At 34.3% G+C, this 14875-nt stretch overlaps 1 protein-coding gene across 6 annotated transcripts; it reads left to right on the top strand.

The window, feature by feature from the left end:
- The first annotated feature begins 612 nt into the window (after nucleotides 1-612).
- On the top strand, nucleotides 613-13092 carry LOC18107650 (uncharacterized). 6 transcript variants are annotated; one of them, XM_052448996.1, is made up of 10 exons: nucleotides 615-789; nucleotides 1017-1094; nucleotides 1609-1723; nucleotides 2308-2344; nucleotides 2470-2539; nucleotides 3444-3548; nucleotides 3807-3957; nucleotides 4034-4113; nucleotides 12483-12576; nucleotides 12648-13092. In XM_052448996.1, the coding sequence occupies exons 2-10, from the start codon at nucleotides 1064-1066 to the stop codon at nucleotides 12733-12735; spliced, it is 771 nt and encodes a 256-aa protein (XP_052304956.1). In that variant the 5' UTR covers nucleotides 615-789; nucleotides 1017-1063; the 3' UTR covers nucleotides 12736-13092. The 6 variants fall into 6 exon arrangements, with proteins under 6 accessions (XP_024446100.1, XP_052304956.1, XP_024446096.1 ...); XM_024590328.2 differs by having other exon boundaries at nucleotides 999-1094; XM_024590330.2 differs by having other exon boundaries at nucleotides 615-816; nucleotides 999-1094.
- The last annotated feature ends 1783 nt before the right edge of the window (nucleotides 13093-14875 follow it).

The following is a 14875-nucleotide window of genomic DNA, read 5'->3' as shown; positions in this document are numbered from 1 at the left end:
TTTGGTTTTTTTTACTCAAGGGTATTTTCTATTCATAAAAAAATATATTTTTATCGATTCATATTTAAAAAATAAAAGATAAAAATAAAAATAAAAGAGGTTTATCATTCAAAAAAATAAAAATAAAAATTGATTTATTTTCTAATAAAATATATGGTTGAGAAATTGTGTAATATATAAAGATATATATTTCTTAATTTTTTCTTTCTAACTAAAATATTCTTTATTCCTTAGTTTTTCAAAACGATAAAAAACTTACTTCTTTGTGTTTGTAAACCTATGATTTAGAGATTATTTGTTTTTGTATTTTAAATATATTTTTTTAAAAAATTAAAAATGTTTGATTTTTTTTTATTTTAAATTAATATTTTTTTGATACTTTTAAATTATTTTAATGTGTTGATATTAAAAATAATTTTTTAAAATTAAAAAAATATTATTTTAATATATTTCTAAATAAAAAATACTACTACTTCTTTAATTTTACTATATTGACATGTTAAAACCCTTATTGTTTTTTCCTCAATCTTAAATAAGAGAAAAAGAACATAGATGATAAGTACACGTGTAGTGTAGTGAATGTATATATAAGGGGAGTTGATGGATAACCAATCTTTTCCTCTGTCGTCCTAAAAAACACTCTTTCTTTGTGGGGTTGTTGTTGCCTTGGCCTTGGAGCCTCCAAAATCAGAGGCAAATCTTTTTTTTTTTTTCTCTTCTGGTAAGACTCCCAAAGCCCTAACTTAACTAAATTCACTTTTGATCCGTCTTCTACCCATCAACAGTTAGGTGCGTTTCATTTGTAATAATTATCAGGTTCATCATTTCCATTTTCTAGCACACAGTATTCTCTCTCTCTCTCTCTCTCTCCCCCCTTCTCTCTCTTTTTGGAGCATTATAAATTGGTTGGAATCAGGGCTAGGCAATTTCTGCTCGTAATAAGTAATTCCTTATTTTTTTTTCGATTTTAAAGCTGGTCCTATCTTTCTTGATTGCAGGTTGTGTGCTTTTCTCAGTCATTGCAACAAGCATTTCGGCATTGGCTATATCTCTGGGGGATAACATGAGTTTTGCTGGTCCTTCCCTGGCTTCTGGTTAGTTTTATTTCCTTGGCTATGTAATGAAGTTACGCTCTGTTTGTTAGGAGGGATTAGAAGAAGGATGGATAAGAGGGTAGGGATTGGATAGGAGGGACTGATTGCATCTATTGTTTGGCAAGAAAGATGAGGAACCAAGGTGGGATTGGAGGGATCCCTCTAATCCTTCCTCTTAATTTCTTGACCTCCCAATTTGGGTTTATTTTAATTGAGAGGATTGACTCCATCCCTTTGTAATTTTGAATGCTTTCAATTTTGGATGAATCGACTCTCATCCTTCCACCTTACTGGATGGATAATGCTCTATCCTTCCACCTTACTTATTTCATCCTTCCTCTTATCCATCCCTCTTGACAAATATAGCCTTAATGTCATTTATCCTGCATGGATGACTACCAACAGGAAGCACTAACAAACACGTAGTGATTGAATGATCTCTGCATTGTATACTAATCTTCAACTCATTTTACCTTTTATTATGTAACTGAACTCTATTTTAACATCCATTTAGGTGGTAAAACTGTTAGAAGAGCTATAGAATTCGGAAGGACTTATGTGGTTAAGCCCAAAGGTAAACACCTTGCCACTGTTGTTTGGCTACATGGGCTTGGCGATAATGGCTCAAGGTAAATATCAATCTCCTATTGATTTGTCATATCAATTTTTTTGGTAGGTATCTTCTACAAAATGAAGGGAGCTCCTTTGAATATGTAAATGGAAGTGTTTTCACAATTTTTTTTCTACAATTCATTATTCATTCACTTGGCTGCATGAGATTCTTTGAAATTTAATCTAGTGCAGTGGCTGCATAGACGACTAAGGTGGAGGCGACATTCTGCACTAGATACACACATCCTTGATTTTATTTTCATAAAAAAAAAAAAAAAAAATTGTGAGGGACAATCCTTGCATATTCTTTGTGGCATATTTCTGTGTATTAGGTTGTCCCTACTTCAACTTCGTTTTTTGCTTTTGCAATGTATTCTCTTGCAATAACCAAATCACCTCTCATATTCTATTTGAGCTTTTAAATGGCTTTAGGATTAGTGCTATTCTCACCATTACAAAGATTGGTTGCTTGTCCAAAAAGGAGGGAGGGAGAGAGGGAGGGAGGGGGTGTATCAAACTGGCTCAATTTCATCCGGTGGGAGTTTGTTCTTTATTTATTTATTTTAAAAAAAATTATGTATTGTTTGATCTTGTTTGGCAGCTGGTCACAGCTCTTGGAGACTCTTCCTCTTCCAAATGTAAGGACAAGTACACTAAAAAACTTAGCAATATTTGTTTGAAGCATGAACTGTTTTGCATATGTTTGAATGATTGGAATTTTAATCACTGATAACTACACACTAATCATTATTATCTGGTATAGATTAAATGGATATGCCCAACTGCACCGACTCAACCTGTAACTGTATTCGGGGGTTTCCCATCAACAGCTTGTAAGTTTTCATGTTCTGCCATATTTGATCCTTCTTAATTGTAATAAAATCACCGTAGCAACCAGATAAACCAGTCATACGAGTCCTACAAGAATTTTAAAGGAAACAATGTTTTAGAACCGTGTCAACTCCTCATATCATTCACCTTAATTTTATTTATATTACATATTAAAGAGGAATCGTTTTTAATTGTAATAAAATCACCGTAGCAACCAGATAAACCAGTCATATGAGTCCTACACGAATTTTAAAGGAAACAATGTTTTAGAACCAATTGTGTCAACTCCTCATATCATTCACCTTAATTTTATTTTTATTACATATTAAAGAGGAATCGTTTTGAGAATAGGGGTGAAACTTAATTCTGTTGCATTAATTAGGTCATTTTTTTACAAGTTAAAAAAAATTGTGTTGATTACTGGAGTAATTATTAGATGAGTAAATTTTAAGTGTGCAAAAATGGGTATAAAAGTTAGATTTTAAGATTGTTTGGTTGTAAGTTCAACACCAAGTGGAACAGGTAGATTCAATATTTATTTGAACCCGTGACAATATATGGTTTCTAAGTTACAAATGGAAGAATTAAAAGGAATAAAAAAAAACAGAGAGAGAGAGAGAGGTATTCTGTAAAGCATAATTTTTTACAAAGGTTTTCACATAGTAATTCTTTTTGCATTTTTAGTTTTGGGTTGTTTTAGTCAAATTAACTGAAAAAAAAACCTTATTAGTGCTTGGTGGAATTTAACTTGTTGGATACTTTGGTGTAGAAAATTTAGTTTTTGGTTTAAGGGATACAAAAAAGTTTTTGATGAGTTTTTAGGATAGAAGATTTTTTTTTAAGGGGCTTTTGATGGTTCCTATTTTTTAAGCTAGTAGACTGAATTAAAAAGATGATTCAAATCAGGGTTTGATGTGGGAGACCTTTCAGAAGATGCTCCTGATGATACAGAGGGTCTGGATGCTGCAGCAGCACATGTGGCAAATTTGCTGTCAACAGAGCCCTTTGACAGTAGGTTTTCTTTTTCAGATATTTCTTATGTGATGAGCGAGTTGGAAATTATTTTGATTATTTTAGTCACAGACATATCCTATGTTGCTTATTTTTGGAAAATAACTTCAGTCTGGTTCAGGAAACAACTTGAGAGACTAGTTCATACCTTTTCATTAGCATAATGGATCGATTGACAATCATGCAAAATCATAATACCCTCCTGAAACTGCTTACTGATTTTTCACAATATTGATATCAAATATATCTATGTGACAGTTAGACTTGGAATTGGAGGCTTCAGCATGGGTGCTGCAACTGCTATGTATTCTGCTACCTGCTTTGCTGCTGGAAAGTACTCAGATGGCAGTGCATACCCTGCCAATTTGAGTGCAATTGTTGGATTAAGTGGCTGGCTTCCATGTTCAAAGTTTGGTTTTTCCTCTCTGTTTTTCTCTTTTGTAATGTACTCTTTGCATATAATTTTATGCTCTGTTACTTCCCAGGACCCTGAGTAAGAAAATAGGAGGGGATGAAACCGCAAGGCGTGCTGCTTCCTTGCCTATATTGCTCTGTCATGGCAAAGGTATTCAGCACTTTCTCTTATATGCATATCTTATTGGATATCCTGTTATGTTCGCTTATTTACAAGAGGTTGGGAGCTCTATCAAAAGATCTAGGCATGAGCAGTTTTTACTTAATTGCAATCAGGCTGTAATATAGTAATTGACAGGTGGGTCAATTATTACACAATATATGTGTGTTTTACCCAAAACAAGTATGCTTCTGTGAAATCCATGATCGGAAGACCCTGGTGTTAACAAGATCATTTGTGCAATGACTTATATTTTATAATTTACTTTCCTGGCACCGTCACTTGGTATCTGCATGATGCTATATGTCTTTGTTGTTTGAGGCCATATTTTCTGCTATGTTTGATACCTTTAAGTTTACACCTTAGAGTACATTCTTTTGATGTTAATAGAAGGAGGTAAATTATTCAAAGTAACTCTTATTTAAGCGGTTACTGAAGGTAGAAGTTAGATTTTAGTCATATTTGTTTGTATGATGATTGGATGGTTAATTGTTGGTTGCAAGAGACAATAAGAGTTATGAATTGTTTGGGGTGCAGAATTGGTGAGGACAGATTTGGCATCTCTGTCCCATGAAAGGTTTGTGTTGAGCTAGGGCTTATTACTTACTGAATTAGAGTTGAATAGAACTTGTTTGGGGAGAAATTGGGCTATGAACATTAGCTTGCAGCACCATAGCAGCAGAATATTAAGGCAAGGGGAAGAATTGTGAGAAAATAGATGGACAAGAGATTGAAGAAGAAACTTTAGGCACCAAGCCTTCAAAATAAAATAACTCAACTCTTACTTGATTGGAAAGAAACTAAATAGGAATAAACTGTTAAGACTAAGTGATGTTGGCCCACATAATAGATATTTTAGGGCTACTTATTTTAGAAAGAAATGTGGGGTTTAATTTTAATATTTTAGTTTTCTTATTTTCTCACTTTTATTAGGACTTTTATTTTATTTGGGTGCATGTAAATAAACTCCACAGGCAGACTTTCTGTTTAACATATTATTAATCGAAATAAAAACTTGAGTTTTACCCAAGATCTCTCTCTTGTTTTGGTTACCTTAAGATTGTCTCTTGATTTGGTGATCTATTTGTGGGTCTACATCACTACGACATTAACGTTTTAAATAAGGCTAGACCTTCAAGAAATTCAGAAAGTTGCTTGAACACCCCTGATTCATTGGAACATGCAAAAGCTATTATTCTGCCCTTCTTACATAATAACCCAGGACTGAAATTCAAACCTTTAAACTAAGAAACCTATCATTGTAGCTTATTCTTAGACTAGAAACCTCTTTGTTGAAGAATCACACATCTTGGTTTTGATTTTCCATAGTTGATAAATCATCTTTAACCATAACTTAAGTGCGTCATTGATTCTCCCCTTCAGAAAAATTGGACCTTGAGTTTTGAAATGTTGAAGTATGAAAATTCATAGAACATGCACAAGTAGGAAAGCTTGGAGGTTGCTTTGCTTGACTTATTTTAGAAAACTTGCACAAAGCCAAAGAGTGATTTTTCAAGGTAAATTGTTATGTCTTTGGCATTATAAAATCAATAGTTGACACAAATTGCACATTTTCCTTGGTAAAAACCTCTTCATGCTTGATGTCAATTCTTATTATCTTCATCTGTCATAGGTCTGCTCTTATCTGCTTGCTTTAAAACAGCTCCCTCAAATTTCTAGCACCATTAAATTCATCGACTTTGATATCACAATCCTTTGATGTATGACAACAAATATTTGTGCTTCTGGTACTTGAAAAATATAGGCTGAAAAGCTAGCATGATTGAAAGAAGCATATGGGTTGATTTTGGACCTAATTTAGGCAGTTCATATGCTTGCATGGTAGCTGATTCAACGAGTCTTTTCTTTTGATCATTTGATGTTAAAGTATGTAACATCTCCTTGATCTCATCCAATGTTGATGCTATCAATGCTATTATGTTTGTAGTTTATAAATTGTTTTCGAGAAGTCCCAAAATCCTTTGAAAAAGACTCAAAATTTGATGAAACTACAGTGTTGCCAACCTTTGCAGGAAGAGTTTGGGGAAAAGTAAATAGTTTGTGAGAAAGCAACTCAGAAAAGAGAGAAGGATCTACCTGTGTTTTGATACCAAATTGATGTAGGATAGTTTTAATATTTGTGTCCTAAGGGTTTCTGGTTTGTTATTTGCAGAATTAGAGTTGAACAGAACTTGTTTAGGAAGAAATGAAGAGAAATCAGCATGTGAACAGTAGTAGCTGGCAGTGCTGTAGCAAAAGAACATTGAAGTAAGGAAGAAGACTTACGAGAAAATAGAATGACAATATATAGAACAAGAAACCGATGTGGTGTTTCGCAAGGCACGAAATTGAACAAGTAATAAGAGTGATGAGAAAGAGTGTCGAACCCATAGAGATTTATGAATCCTATTAAGTATTAAACTTGATTTAATTCAATTATATTTAACTAAATGATTATTTGAGTGATTGAACTCATGAAAAAATAAATAACAGAATAGCAAACTAACAACTTGACAAATTATCAATCGATTGAAACACTAAAGCATCCATTTTTACCATAACCAATCTATAATAAATCCTCAAATAATGCTAATCAAGAATAAAAACTAATGCTGACAGTTGAGGTTCCCCAACCTATCCAACAATCTCTCCAGCATCATTGAAATTACTCTCATATGTTAACCCATCGTATCTCTATGCGAATTTAAATGTATAAAAATGCATTAAGTTTCATGGATTCTTGCATAACATAACCACACAAATTGCATGTCTATCTCTAGATTTCCCTCAATTTATGGCATTCATCACATGAAGCAAGTATATATCACCTTTGAGTCTCAATATAACCATCAAATCATTCAAATATTGGCTAGATATTCGAAAATTAAAAATAGTGATGAACACTCAACATGAAATCATTAAACTCGAAACAACATTGAATAATGGAACAAAAACATCATAGTTCACCTACATCGTAGCCCTCGCTAAAGGAATTAGTTCATGATGGAAAGAAATAAAAACAGGCTGCCAATCAACATTGAAATAAAAGGAAACGAGATGAAGGAGAAACTAAAAAGAAATTTGTTGTTGCCAGCATCTCTCCATGTAGTCTCCATTGTTCAGCCTCTTTTCAGGCCTCCATTGGTGAATTCTTGTTGAATGAATGAATGATAATTGTCTTCCCCTTCTTTTTGCCCAAAGTTTTTTTTTTCTTGATTTTAATATCAGCCTCCTGAAAAAGTCACATTGGGGTTATGAGAAAAGGTAGGAATTAAATCCCTTTTTATTAAGGATTTTGTTTACAATTGGATTAGGATTCCAACTTCATTGCACTTCCCTCTTCCAAATTGAACCTCTAGTTGTGTTTAGCAATCATAGCTGACTTATTATGAATTAAATACAATATCTAGGTTTCCCCTAATTACTCTATATGTTTGGATGCTTTCTTACAAAGACTAGTAAGTTGTGATGTTGGAAAGTTCAAAATCGCACATAATTCTAGCACTGGACCACTAATACTGAAATGAATGCAACTTCTTCCAGAGAACTCGGAATTGTAAACTGCAAAATTCTCTAGATTTCTATAGCTTTCCAAGCATTATGGCATGTCATTTGGTTCTTTCAAAGAATACCCAGTTTAATCCATAAAGTTGATGTATTTGCAGAAACAACTTTTTTCATATTTGATTATGTTAGGTAGTCGACTTGTGGCCAGATTTTCTCTTCGAGGTAGGTTGATCTTGGCCAAAGTGATAAACATAAGAATTGTTGTCCTTCAAGATAGCTTTTTAATGGTGCCATAATCACCTGATTTCTCGATTAGAAAGAAAGTTATGTCCAAAATGCCGAGGCATCTTCTGAAGAATTCGAGAAGGACTTCCTTTTTTGCTATTATGCACTCAAACCTAACACAAACAAAATAAACAAAATGAAGCCTAAAAGCATAAAAAATTGAAAATGTAACAGCTAAACAAACTTAAATGAGGTACAAAATATGTATATATTTTAAACTCACGAGAAACCTTGTGCACCAAACCTTCAACATAACTTAACTCGTAAAAAAAAATAAAACACATCATCTCTATTAATAGGATTCCATAAAATACTAGGATTGCTAATCCTTACTTGACGAGGTAAGAAACTAAACGGGGACTATTAAAGACTAAGACACCAACTTCCTAAATAAGAGTAGACAAAGTAATTCAGAAAGTTACTAGAATAAACTTGATTTGCATGTAGAATTTACAATCATGCCCCTTCTTACAAAATAGCCTTTAACTAAAATTGAAACCCTTAAACCAAGAAACCTATCATTATTACTTATTTCTAGACTATCAAACCTTTTTGTTGTTTAAGAATCTCCCAACTTAGTTTTGATTTTCCATAACATAACATGTGGGAGCATGTAATAAAAGAGAGTAGAAAAATAATAAGACTTTACTTTAATGACTGCCTCTATCCACGTATGATAACAAATTGAGAGAATCATTTCTTGGAGAGAATTTATTTGATCAGAAGTCTTTTTATTCCAAAAATAAACAACCACACGTCATTTGATCAAGAACAATAGTTTACTTTGTATTTTTTAGCATACCAGTGAAGATAACTGAGATTGACCATCGACTAAAGAGATGATGATTTAAGTTATTAATTAACGATCAAATCTTATTTAGAACAAGACTGTCGCACGCCTAGTGGGATAAATATCGATGGTACTTGGATCGATTAACAGATTGGCACATGTCCAGTGGGACAAATTTATTAAAATAATAACATATTAGTCATCATGCCAAAAAACTAATCTGGTAAAACCATGGTCATGGCTGTAATGATTAGGGATCAGGCAGTCCACACAACTAATAGAGGCCATTCCTTTGACTACGAGAAGAAAAACAGCTCACAAACATATAGGACAATGGAGCAACTTCCATTAGAAGTTTCACATGATGGATCTACATCGTCTAATTCCCCACATCAACAAAGAATTGCGCCTAGACAAAACCACAATGTCTCCTAACACTGTAATTTTCCTAACATCATTGCCTCAACCAACTTCTAGGGGGTACACAGGTTTTTATGCCTTAACGTAGTCTCATGGCTATCATTTTTAGGAGCTTGATGGCATGATTAGATTGTCACAATCAGTTTGGCTAAACTCAAATCAATCAGCAGTGACTCCCTCAAAAGGTATGTCCTTTTATCTAATGTTGATTTAAGACCTTTCCAATTTAAAATAGATTTTGTAGCTAACATAACTTACCACAATAATATTGTGGTAGTAAACAAGACCACATAGGTTATGGTCGATCAATCAATAAAATCCAAAATGAGCTTAGGTAGGCTGCGTTTGTTTTGCAACTGCTTTTGCGTTTGCGGTGCAACAAACGCAGCAAGGTGTTTGGTAACAAACCAAATTGTGTTTTGTACTGCGGGGCCCACTAAAAAATTGAGTTTGAAACGCAGTTTTTGTGAAGTAGTTTTTACATGCTTTTTTAACTGAGTTTCGTAAAACCCTGTTTGTTTTTGCGTTCCAAAAGCGTTTTTGAAAAAATTTGAAATTTTTTTATTTTTTTCTTTACTTCAAATTAATATTTTTTGTGTTTTCAAATCATTTTGATGGGCTGATATCAAAAATAATTTTTAAAAAATAAAAAAAATTATTTTGATACATTTACAAGTAAAAAGCACTTTGAAAAACAAACCGCAACCACACTTCCAAACACAACTACCAAATATTTTTTGCTACACAAACTTCAACCACAATTTTTACCAAACACGTATCTAAATCCAGCTAACCACACCTAACCACTTTTTTTTAACTTATTTTTTTTAAACCACAACCGCAAAAGCTACCTCAAAAACAACCACTCTCGTAGAGTTGATTGGATACTCCTTTTGGACAGATTCTTAGGGGACGAGCCCTAGGATATATTTGTTAACAAGCACTCTAATGTGAAATTGAAAGTTCTCAGCCACATTTTGGGTATCACATGATCACACAGGAGACACCACAACAAACTTGACCCAATTTGAGCATGATCACTCGTGAGATACCACTTATCCCACAAGTCTATAGATAAGTCTCAAGCCAATTACATGGCTTAACTACCTTATCTATAGTCGGCTCAACTTGTGCTTGGGCAATTCAGTGCCCCACAAGCTACCTTCTAGCAAGGCAATTTGAATTTTCCTATACCTTAGAGACTTGTGGTCAACCATCATGCAAGGAGAATTGATAGATATGGAAATGGGGCTAGACGTTGGATGTATGACCAGGCTTGCTTATAAGCATCCATGTCATGAATGGATTGATTGGCTACAACCACTTACGGAGGAATGTAGATAGTTGACTTCAAATAGTGTTTTTGGGAGAGTGACTAGTCAATAAGGAAACACATCACCAAGTTCACTAATTAGTGTGGGGATAGTGCTGCTAATCCCTTTGTGGAACTAAGGCTATTTGGTTCGTCACTAACCATGATTGTCTTTCATTAGTTTTCTACATTGCCACCTGACTCCATCAATAGCTAAGAAGATATGGAGACTCGTTTTCACTAGCATTTTTATAGAACTAAACTAGAGGCGACACTAGCTAACTTGGGTAAAGATAATCCAAGAACTAGGAGAGGTCATAGAAAGTTATGCTTTTGTTTCAGGACTTTGAAAACCAAGTGCACTACAACCATAACAAAACCATAACAAAGTACAAGCGCATTGACTCTAAAAACTAGGGATGTAGTGGAATATCAAAAAATGATTTGTAGGGACCAAGTATTTAGATATCTACACCCTTATGAACGATGTTGCCCGATATGAAAAGATGCGGGCAAAGCGAGTGAACAAGAAATCACTTTGGGGAACATACTTAGCTGGCTACTTAAACAAGCTCACGATTGACTAGTCAATGATTGACTCAAACAACATGAGTTTGAAGAAGTTCAACAACAACTGATATCATAGACAACTCAAATAGGAAAAACTGTTTGCGAACTCTACATTAAGAAAGCCCCAAAAGGCTAATAAACCTGTTGCTAAAGGAACAAAAATGACTAAAGTGATCGATGAAAAATTAAAAAAAACCTTCACATCAAGAGAGCTGATTTGACCAATTGATGCGGGGAGGACAAATCAAATTCCCAGGGAATCACACATTCTCCACTGCCAAGCAAATGAAGGGGAAGAAATACTGTAAATAACATGACTCATGTAGAGATGAATACTAACATTGTGTCGTCCTTAGAAATCAAATCCAGAAGGCATTGAAAGCTAGTGGCATTCACTTCTTGGAAAAGAAGATGAAGGTTAATAACGACTCATTCCCTAAGGTAACATCAATAATAGCTGCTCCTACCATAGAAGGATTTCTTGGTAAAGGAGAAATATAGCAGACCAAGTCACTAATACTCTTACAGGAAAGAGGTATATTGATTGTAGTATAGCCATATAATTAGCACAAGAAAATTATGAAAAACCTCTCAATGAAATAAATAGGTGCCTCACTTGTCTTATTCTACATAGAGGAGAAGATTTGTGAGGCAAAGCTGAAAAGATCTATGGATGAAAGACAAGACCTTTAGGCCTATTAACAATGACTAATATAATAAACATAAGCCACAACAAAAGTCATCCAAACTCAGTGACAGGGATGATAAATAGGCCCTTGATCACTGACATCTATTAAAAAATTGATATAATTGAAAGGTTTGGGACTAGATTGAGGTTTCTCCAAATAATAAACAATAAAACTCCTAAATAATACTAAAAATCTTGAATTATAATATAGCAAATAATTTCCTATACAATCATATTTTTGTCAGGTGGTCTCTCTAGCATATTGTGTGAACTTCATTAATTGCTTCATAAATTTTTCGTTAAAAAAACTTTTTGTTTCACTATCACTATATTACCTCACACCTTATTAATGGTTATTAAAAGGGAAACTTATCACTTTCACATCGATGCTTTTGAATCCCCAAATATTTAAGAAGCAATAATTTTGTCCAACTCATGGTGACCTGAGAGACTGCCACACTTGGGTAGTAGGCACTCCTCCTGCAAGGTTGCGGGAAATTTATGTTCAAATGTTATCTTGTAATTTTGTACACTTGGAATGTTCGTGAAGCATTTTTGTGTGTCATCTAATGCATGCTGTGCACAAGGTGTGTTCTGTACGAGACATGTATTAATTGGAATCACAATATCAACACATCAGATTACCATTAGAGAGATTCTGTAGCTTTTCATTAACATTAAATGGTCAACCATTAGTGTGGCTTCCACTATTGCATCCCCAAATACCTGTCTGCTTAGGTGTGGGGAATGCTGTGATCATCTTGATTTTGGACTTTAATTGATTACAGGTGATGATGTGGTTCCTTACAAATTTGGTGAAAAATCCTCACGGGTTTTGGTTTCAACTGGATTTCAGGATGCAACATTCAAAGCATACAATGGGTATGTATCTTGTTTCAATTCTCTGTGACATACAGGAGTCAACTTTTGATTATTTTTGCTCCACTATACAGGCTTGGTCACTACACAATCCCTGAAGAGATGGATGAGGTTTGTGCTTGGCTTACTTCTAAGTTGGGGCTTGGAGGGCGTTCTCCATGATTTGACGTTCTGTGCATACATGAAGGATTTGCTTGGCGGGAAAAAACTGAAGCAGAAAATATTCAGAGGCACAAACAAAATAAAGTTGCCAAATGTGGTTCCGGGCATGTTATACATGTAATACAGTGCTCTCTGTGACAAGTTGGTACTCGTGTACCAAGGAGTTGGGTTGAACTGCATTTTTTAAGTTAGGGAATTGCATTTCGTTCGAATCATTTATGTGCTTTTCCGCAGTTTAGCATTGAAAGTTGAACGCTCATATTAATTGCCACATTCGAGACTTGATGTTGTATTGTCTGTCGTCACAGAGGTCTAAGTACATGATCAGAAACTCGTAATGAAGGCTCTTTTCTGAAATTATTGGGTGTTTCATGGAACACAAAGCATAGTAAACCTGTTTTCCACGGTGGAACTTCAAAGAGACAATAGAACACCCTTCAAGTTTCATTCTGGTTCCTCCCTGTCGGTGTCGTGCTTTGACTTGTTGAAATTATGGTACTTGGGTTCATGAATCTTGAGAGAACATGAAATCTCGAAGCCGAGCAAGGTTTCATTATTTGTTTTGCCACCATAAGGTTTATCCATCAGGAGTTTAATTTTCTTATTACTTCTCATTTTCCCCCTGTTTTCCATCGGGGTTTTGTGGGGGCTTGGAGTCGACCGAATATAAGCTCCTGCTGTCCAGCACGAGTTGAGAAAGGTAGCTTCAGATTTGCCTCCGAATTATCAACTACGTCCCAATCGGCTCTGTACCAGCTGCTTTTCCCGATTGATTTTTCCATTTATTCAGATTTGATTAGTTAATTCCCATCGTGATCAAACGATCCATTAAAATCCAACAAATAGACATATGATATGTGATGAGGTGATAAAACCTCAATTTATGATGGAGCTTCTAACAAGGTTGAAATGGGCTGAGTTCTTGAATGAATGCGGGTTATGGATGTTTTGCAAAATAAAAAAAGTTCTCTAGTTAAAGTAGGAATTCTTCAATGTTTAAGGTAAAAAAAGATGAAGACGCTAAAAAGTTGAGAAAGTTGTATATAATATGTTTTTAAAGCTAGGTTTACAGAGAGTTTTTTAGGTTGAAAAAGTAGTATCTTCTCTTATCTTGAGCTCAATAGGGTTTATATAACATTGAGCATTGATATGTTGTGGTGGTTAATAATTGGGGGCAAGATGGTTAATGTTCTTATCATCTAAGATGGTTAATATAAAAAATTGATCTCATGATTTGTGGGTTCAATTATAAACTATCTTTTGAATTAATTCTCTACATACCTCATATTAAGAAAGTGCACGCATATTTAATACTTATATTGTTCACTTTCTTGGTTGGTGAGGGATAGACTAAGGTTGACCTGGATAAAAGAAAATGGGTCAAAGACCTACCTAGACCTCCTAGAAGTGATCCTCGATAAAGATGCTCACTAGAAGATAAGAAACATTGTTAAGCATGACTTGGCATCCTATCTAGGTTCATGGTTGTATGGAGATATAAAGGGACCCATCTCTATTCATATGTAACCTGATAAATTAGTTTCCTTTCCTAATTTTTATGGCATGGATGTATAATGATTAAATCCTTCTTATTTGTACTTGGATTCATTGTAAACCCTAGGATTAATGGTGTAAATCTCGATAAAAAATAACCAGTAAATATGAGGAATTTATATGATTAATTGTATGAATCCTTTGTTTTATCTTGTAAACCCCGAGTCAATTAGTGTAAACCTGAGAAAAAATAATAAATTGGAGGAACAAGGATAAAATAGTAATTGATGAAAAAAAAGTGAAATTTCATATAAACACCATATGGTCGGCGGTTGAGAGAGAGAGAGAGAGAGAGAGAGAGAGCGAGCGGGGGGGGGGGGGGAGGTCTCATCTTCACTTATTTTTCTAAAGGATTTCAAATGGGTGCTAGAGTGTGATTTCTAGCTCAAAATTAAATAAAGAAACTCATGGAAATTGAAAAGGATTGAGTGTTTATTATGTTTAGTTAGAGTTGTGAAATTGTGATTGTGGGTGGAAAGGAAATATTATTAGTGGCTTAATATGAAGAAAAAGATAGCAGAATGTGTAACAAGAAGTGCTATTTATCAACAAGTGAAAGCTGATCATCAAAAACTGGTTGGAGAAT

Source organism: Populus trichocarpa, chromosome 18 (assembly GCF_000002775.5).
Source record: "Populus trichocarpa isolate Nisqually-1 chromosome 18, P.trichocarpa_v4.1, whole genome shotgun sequence".
NCBI classification, from domain to species: Eukaryota; Viridiplantae; Streptophyta; class Magnoliopsida; order Malpighiales; family Salicaceae; genus Populus; species Populus trichocarpa.
This window is presented reverse-complemented; position numbering and strand designations above follow the sequence as displayed.

Excerpts from the sequence above, each read along its gene's own strand:
- LOC18107650 (XM_052448996.1), top strand. The coding sequence starts at position 1,064 with ATGAGTTTTGCTGGTCCTTCCCTGGCTTCTG. Across the intron at positions 2,345-2,469 it reads AGACTCTTCCTCTTCCAAAT|ATTAAATGGATATGCCCAAC; the intron begins GTAAGGACAAGT and ends TATCTGGTATAG. Across the intron at positions 2,540-3,443 it reads GGGTTTCCCATCAACAGCTT|GGTTTGATGTGGGAGACCTT; the intron begins GTAAGTTTTCAT and ends GATTCAAATCAG.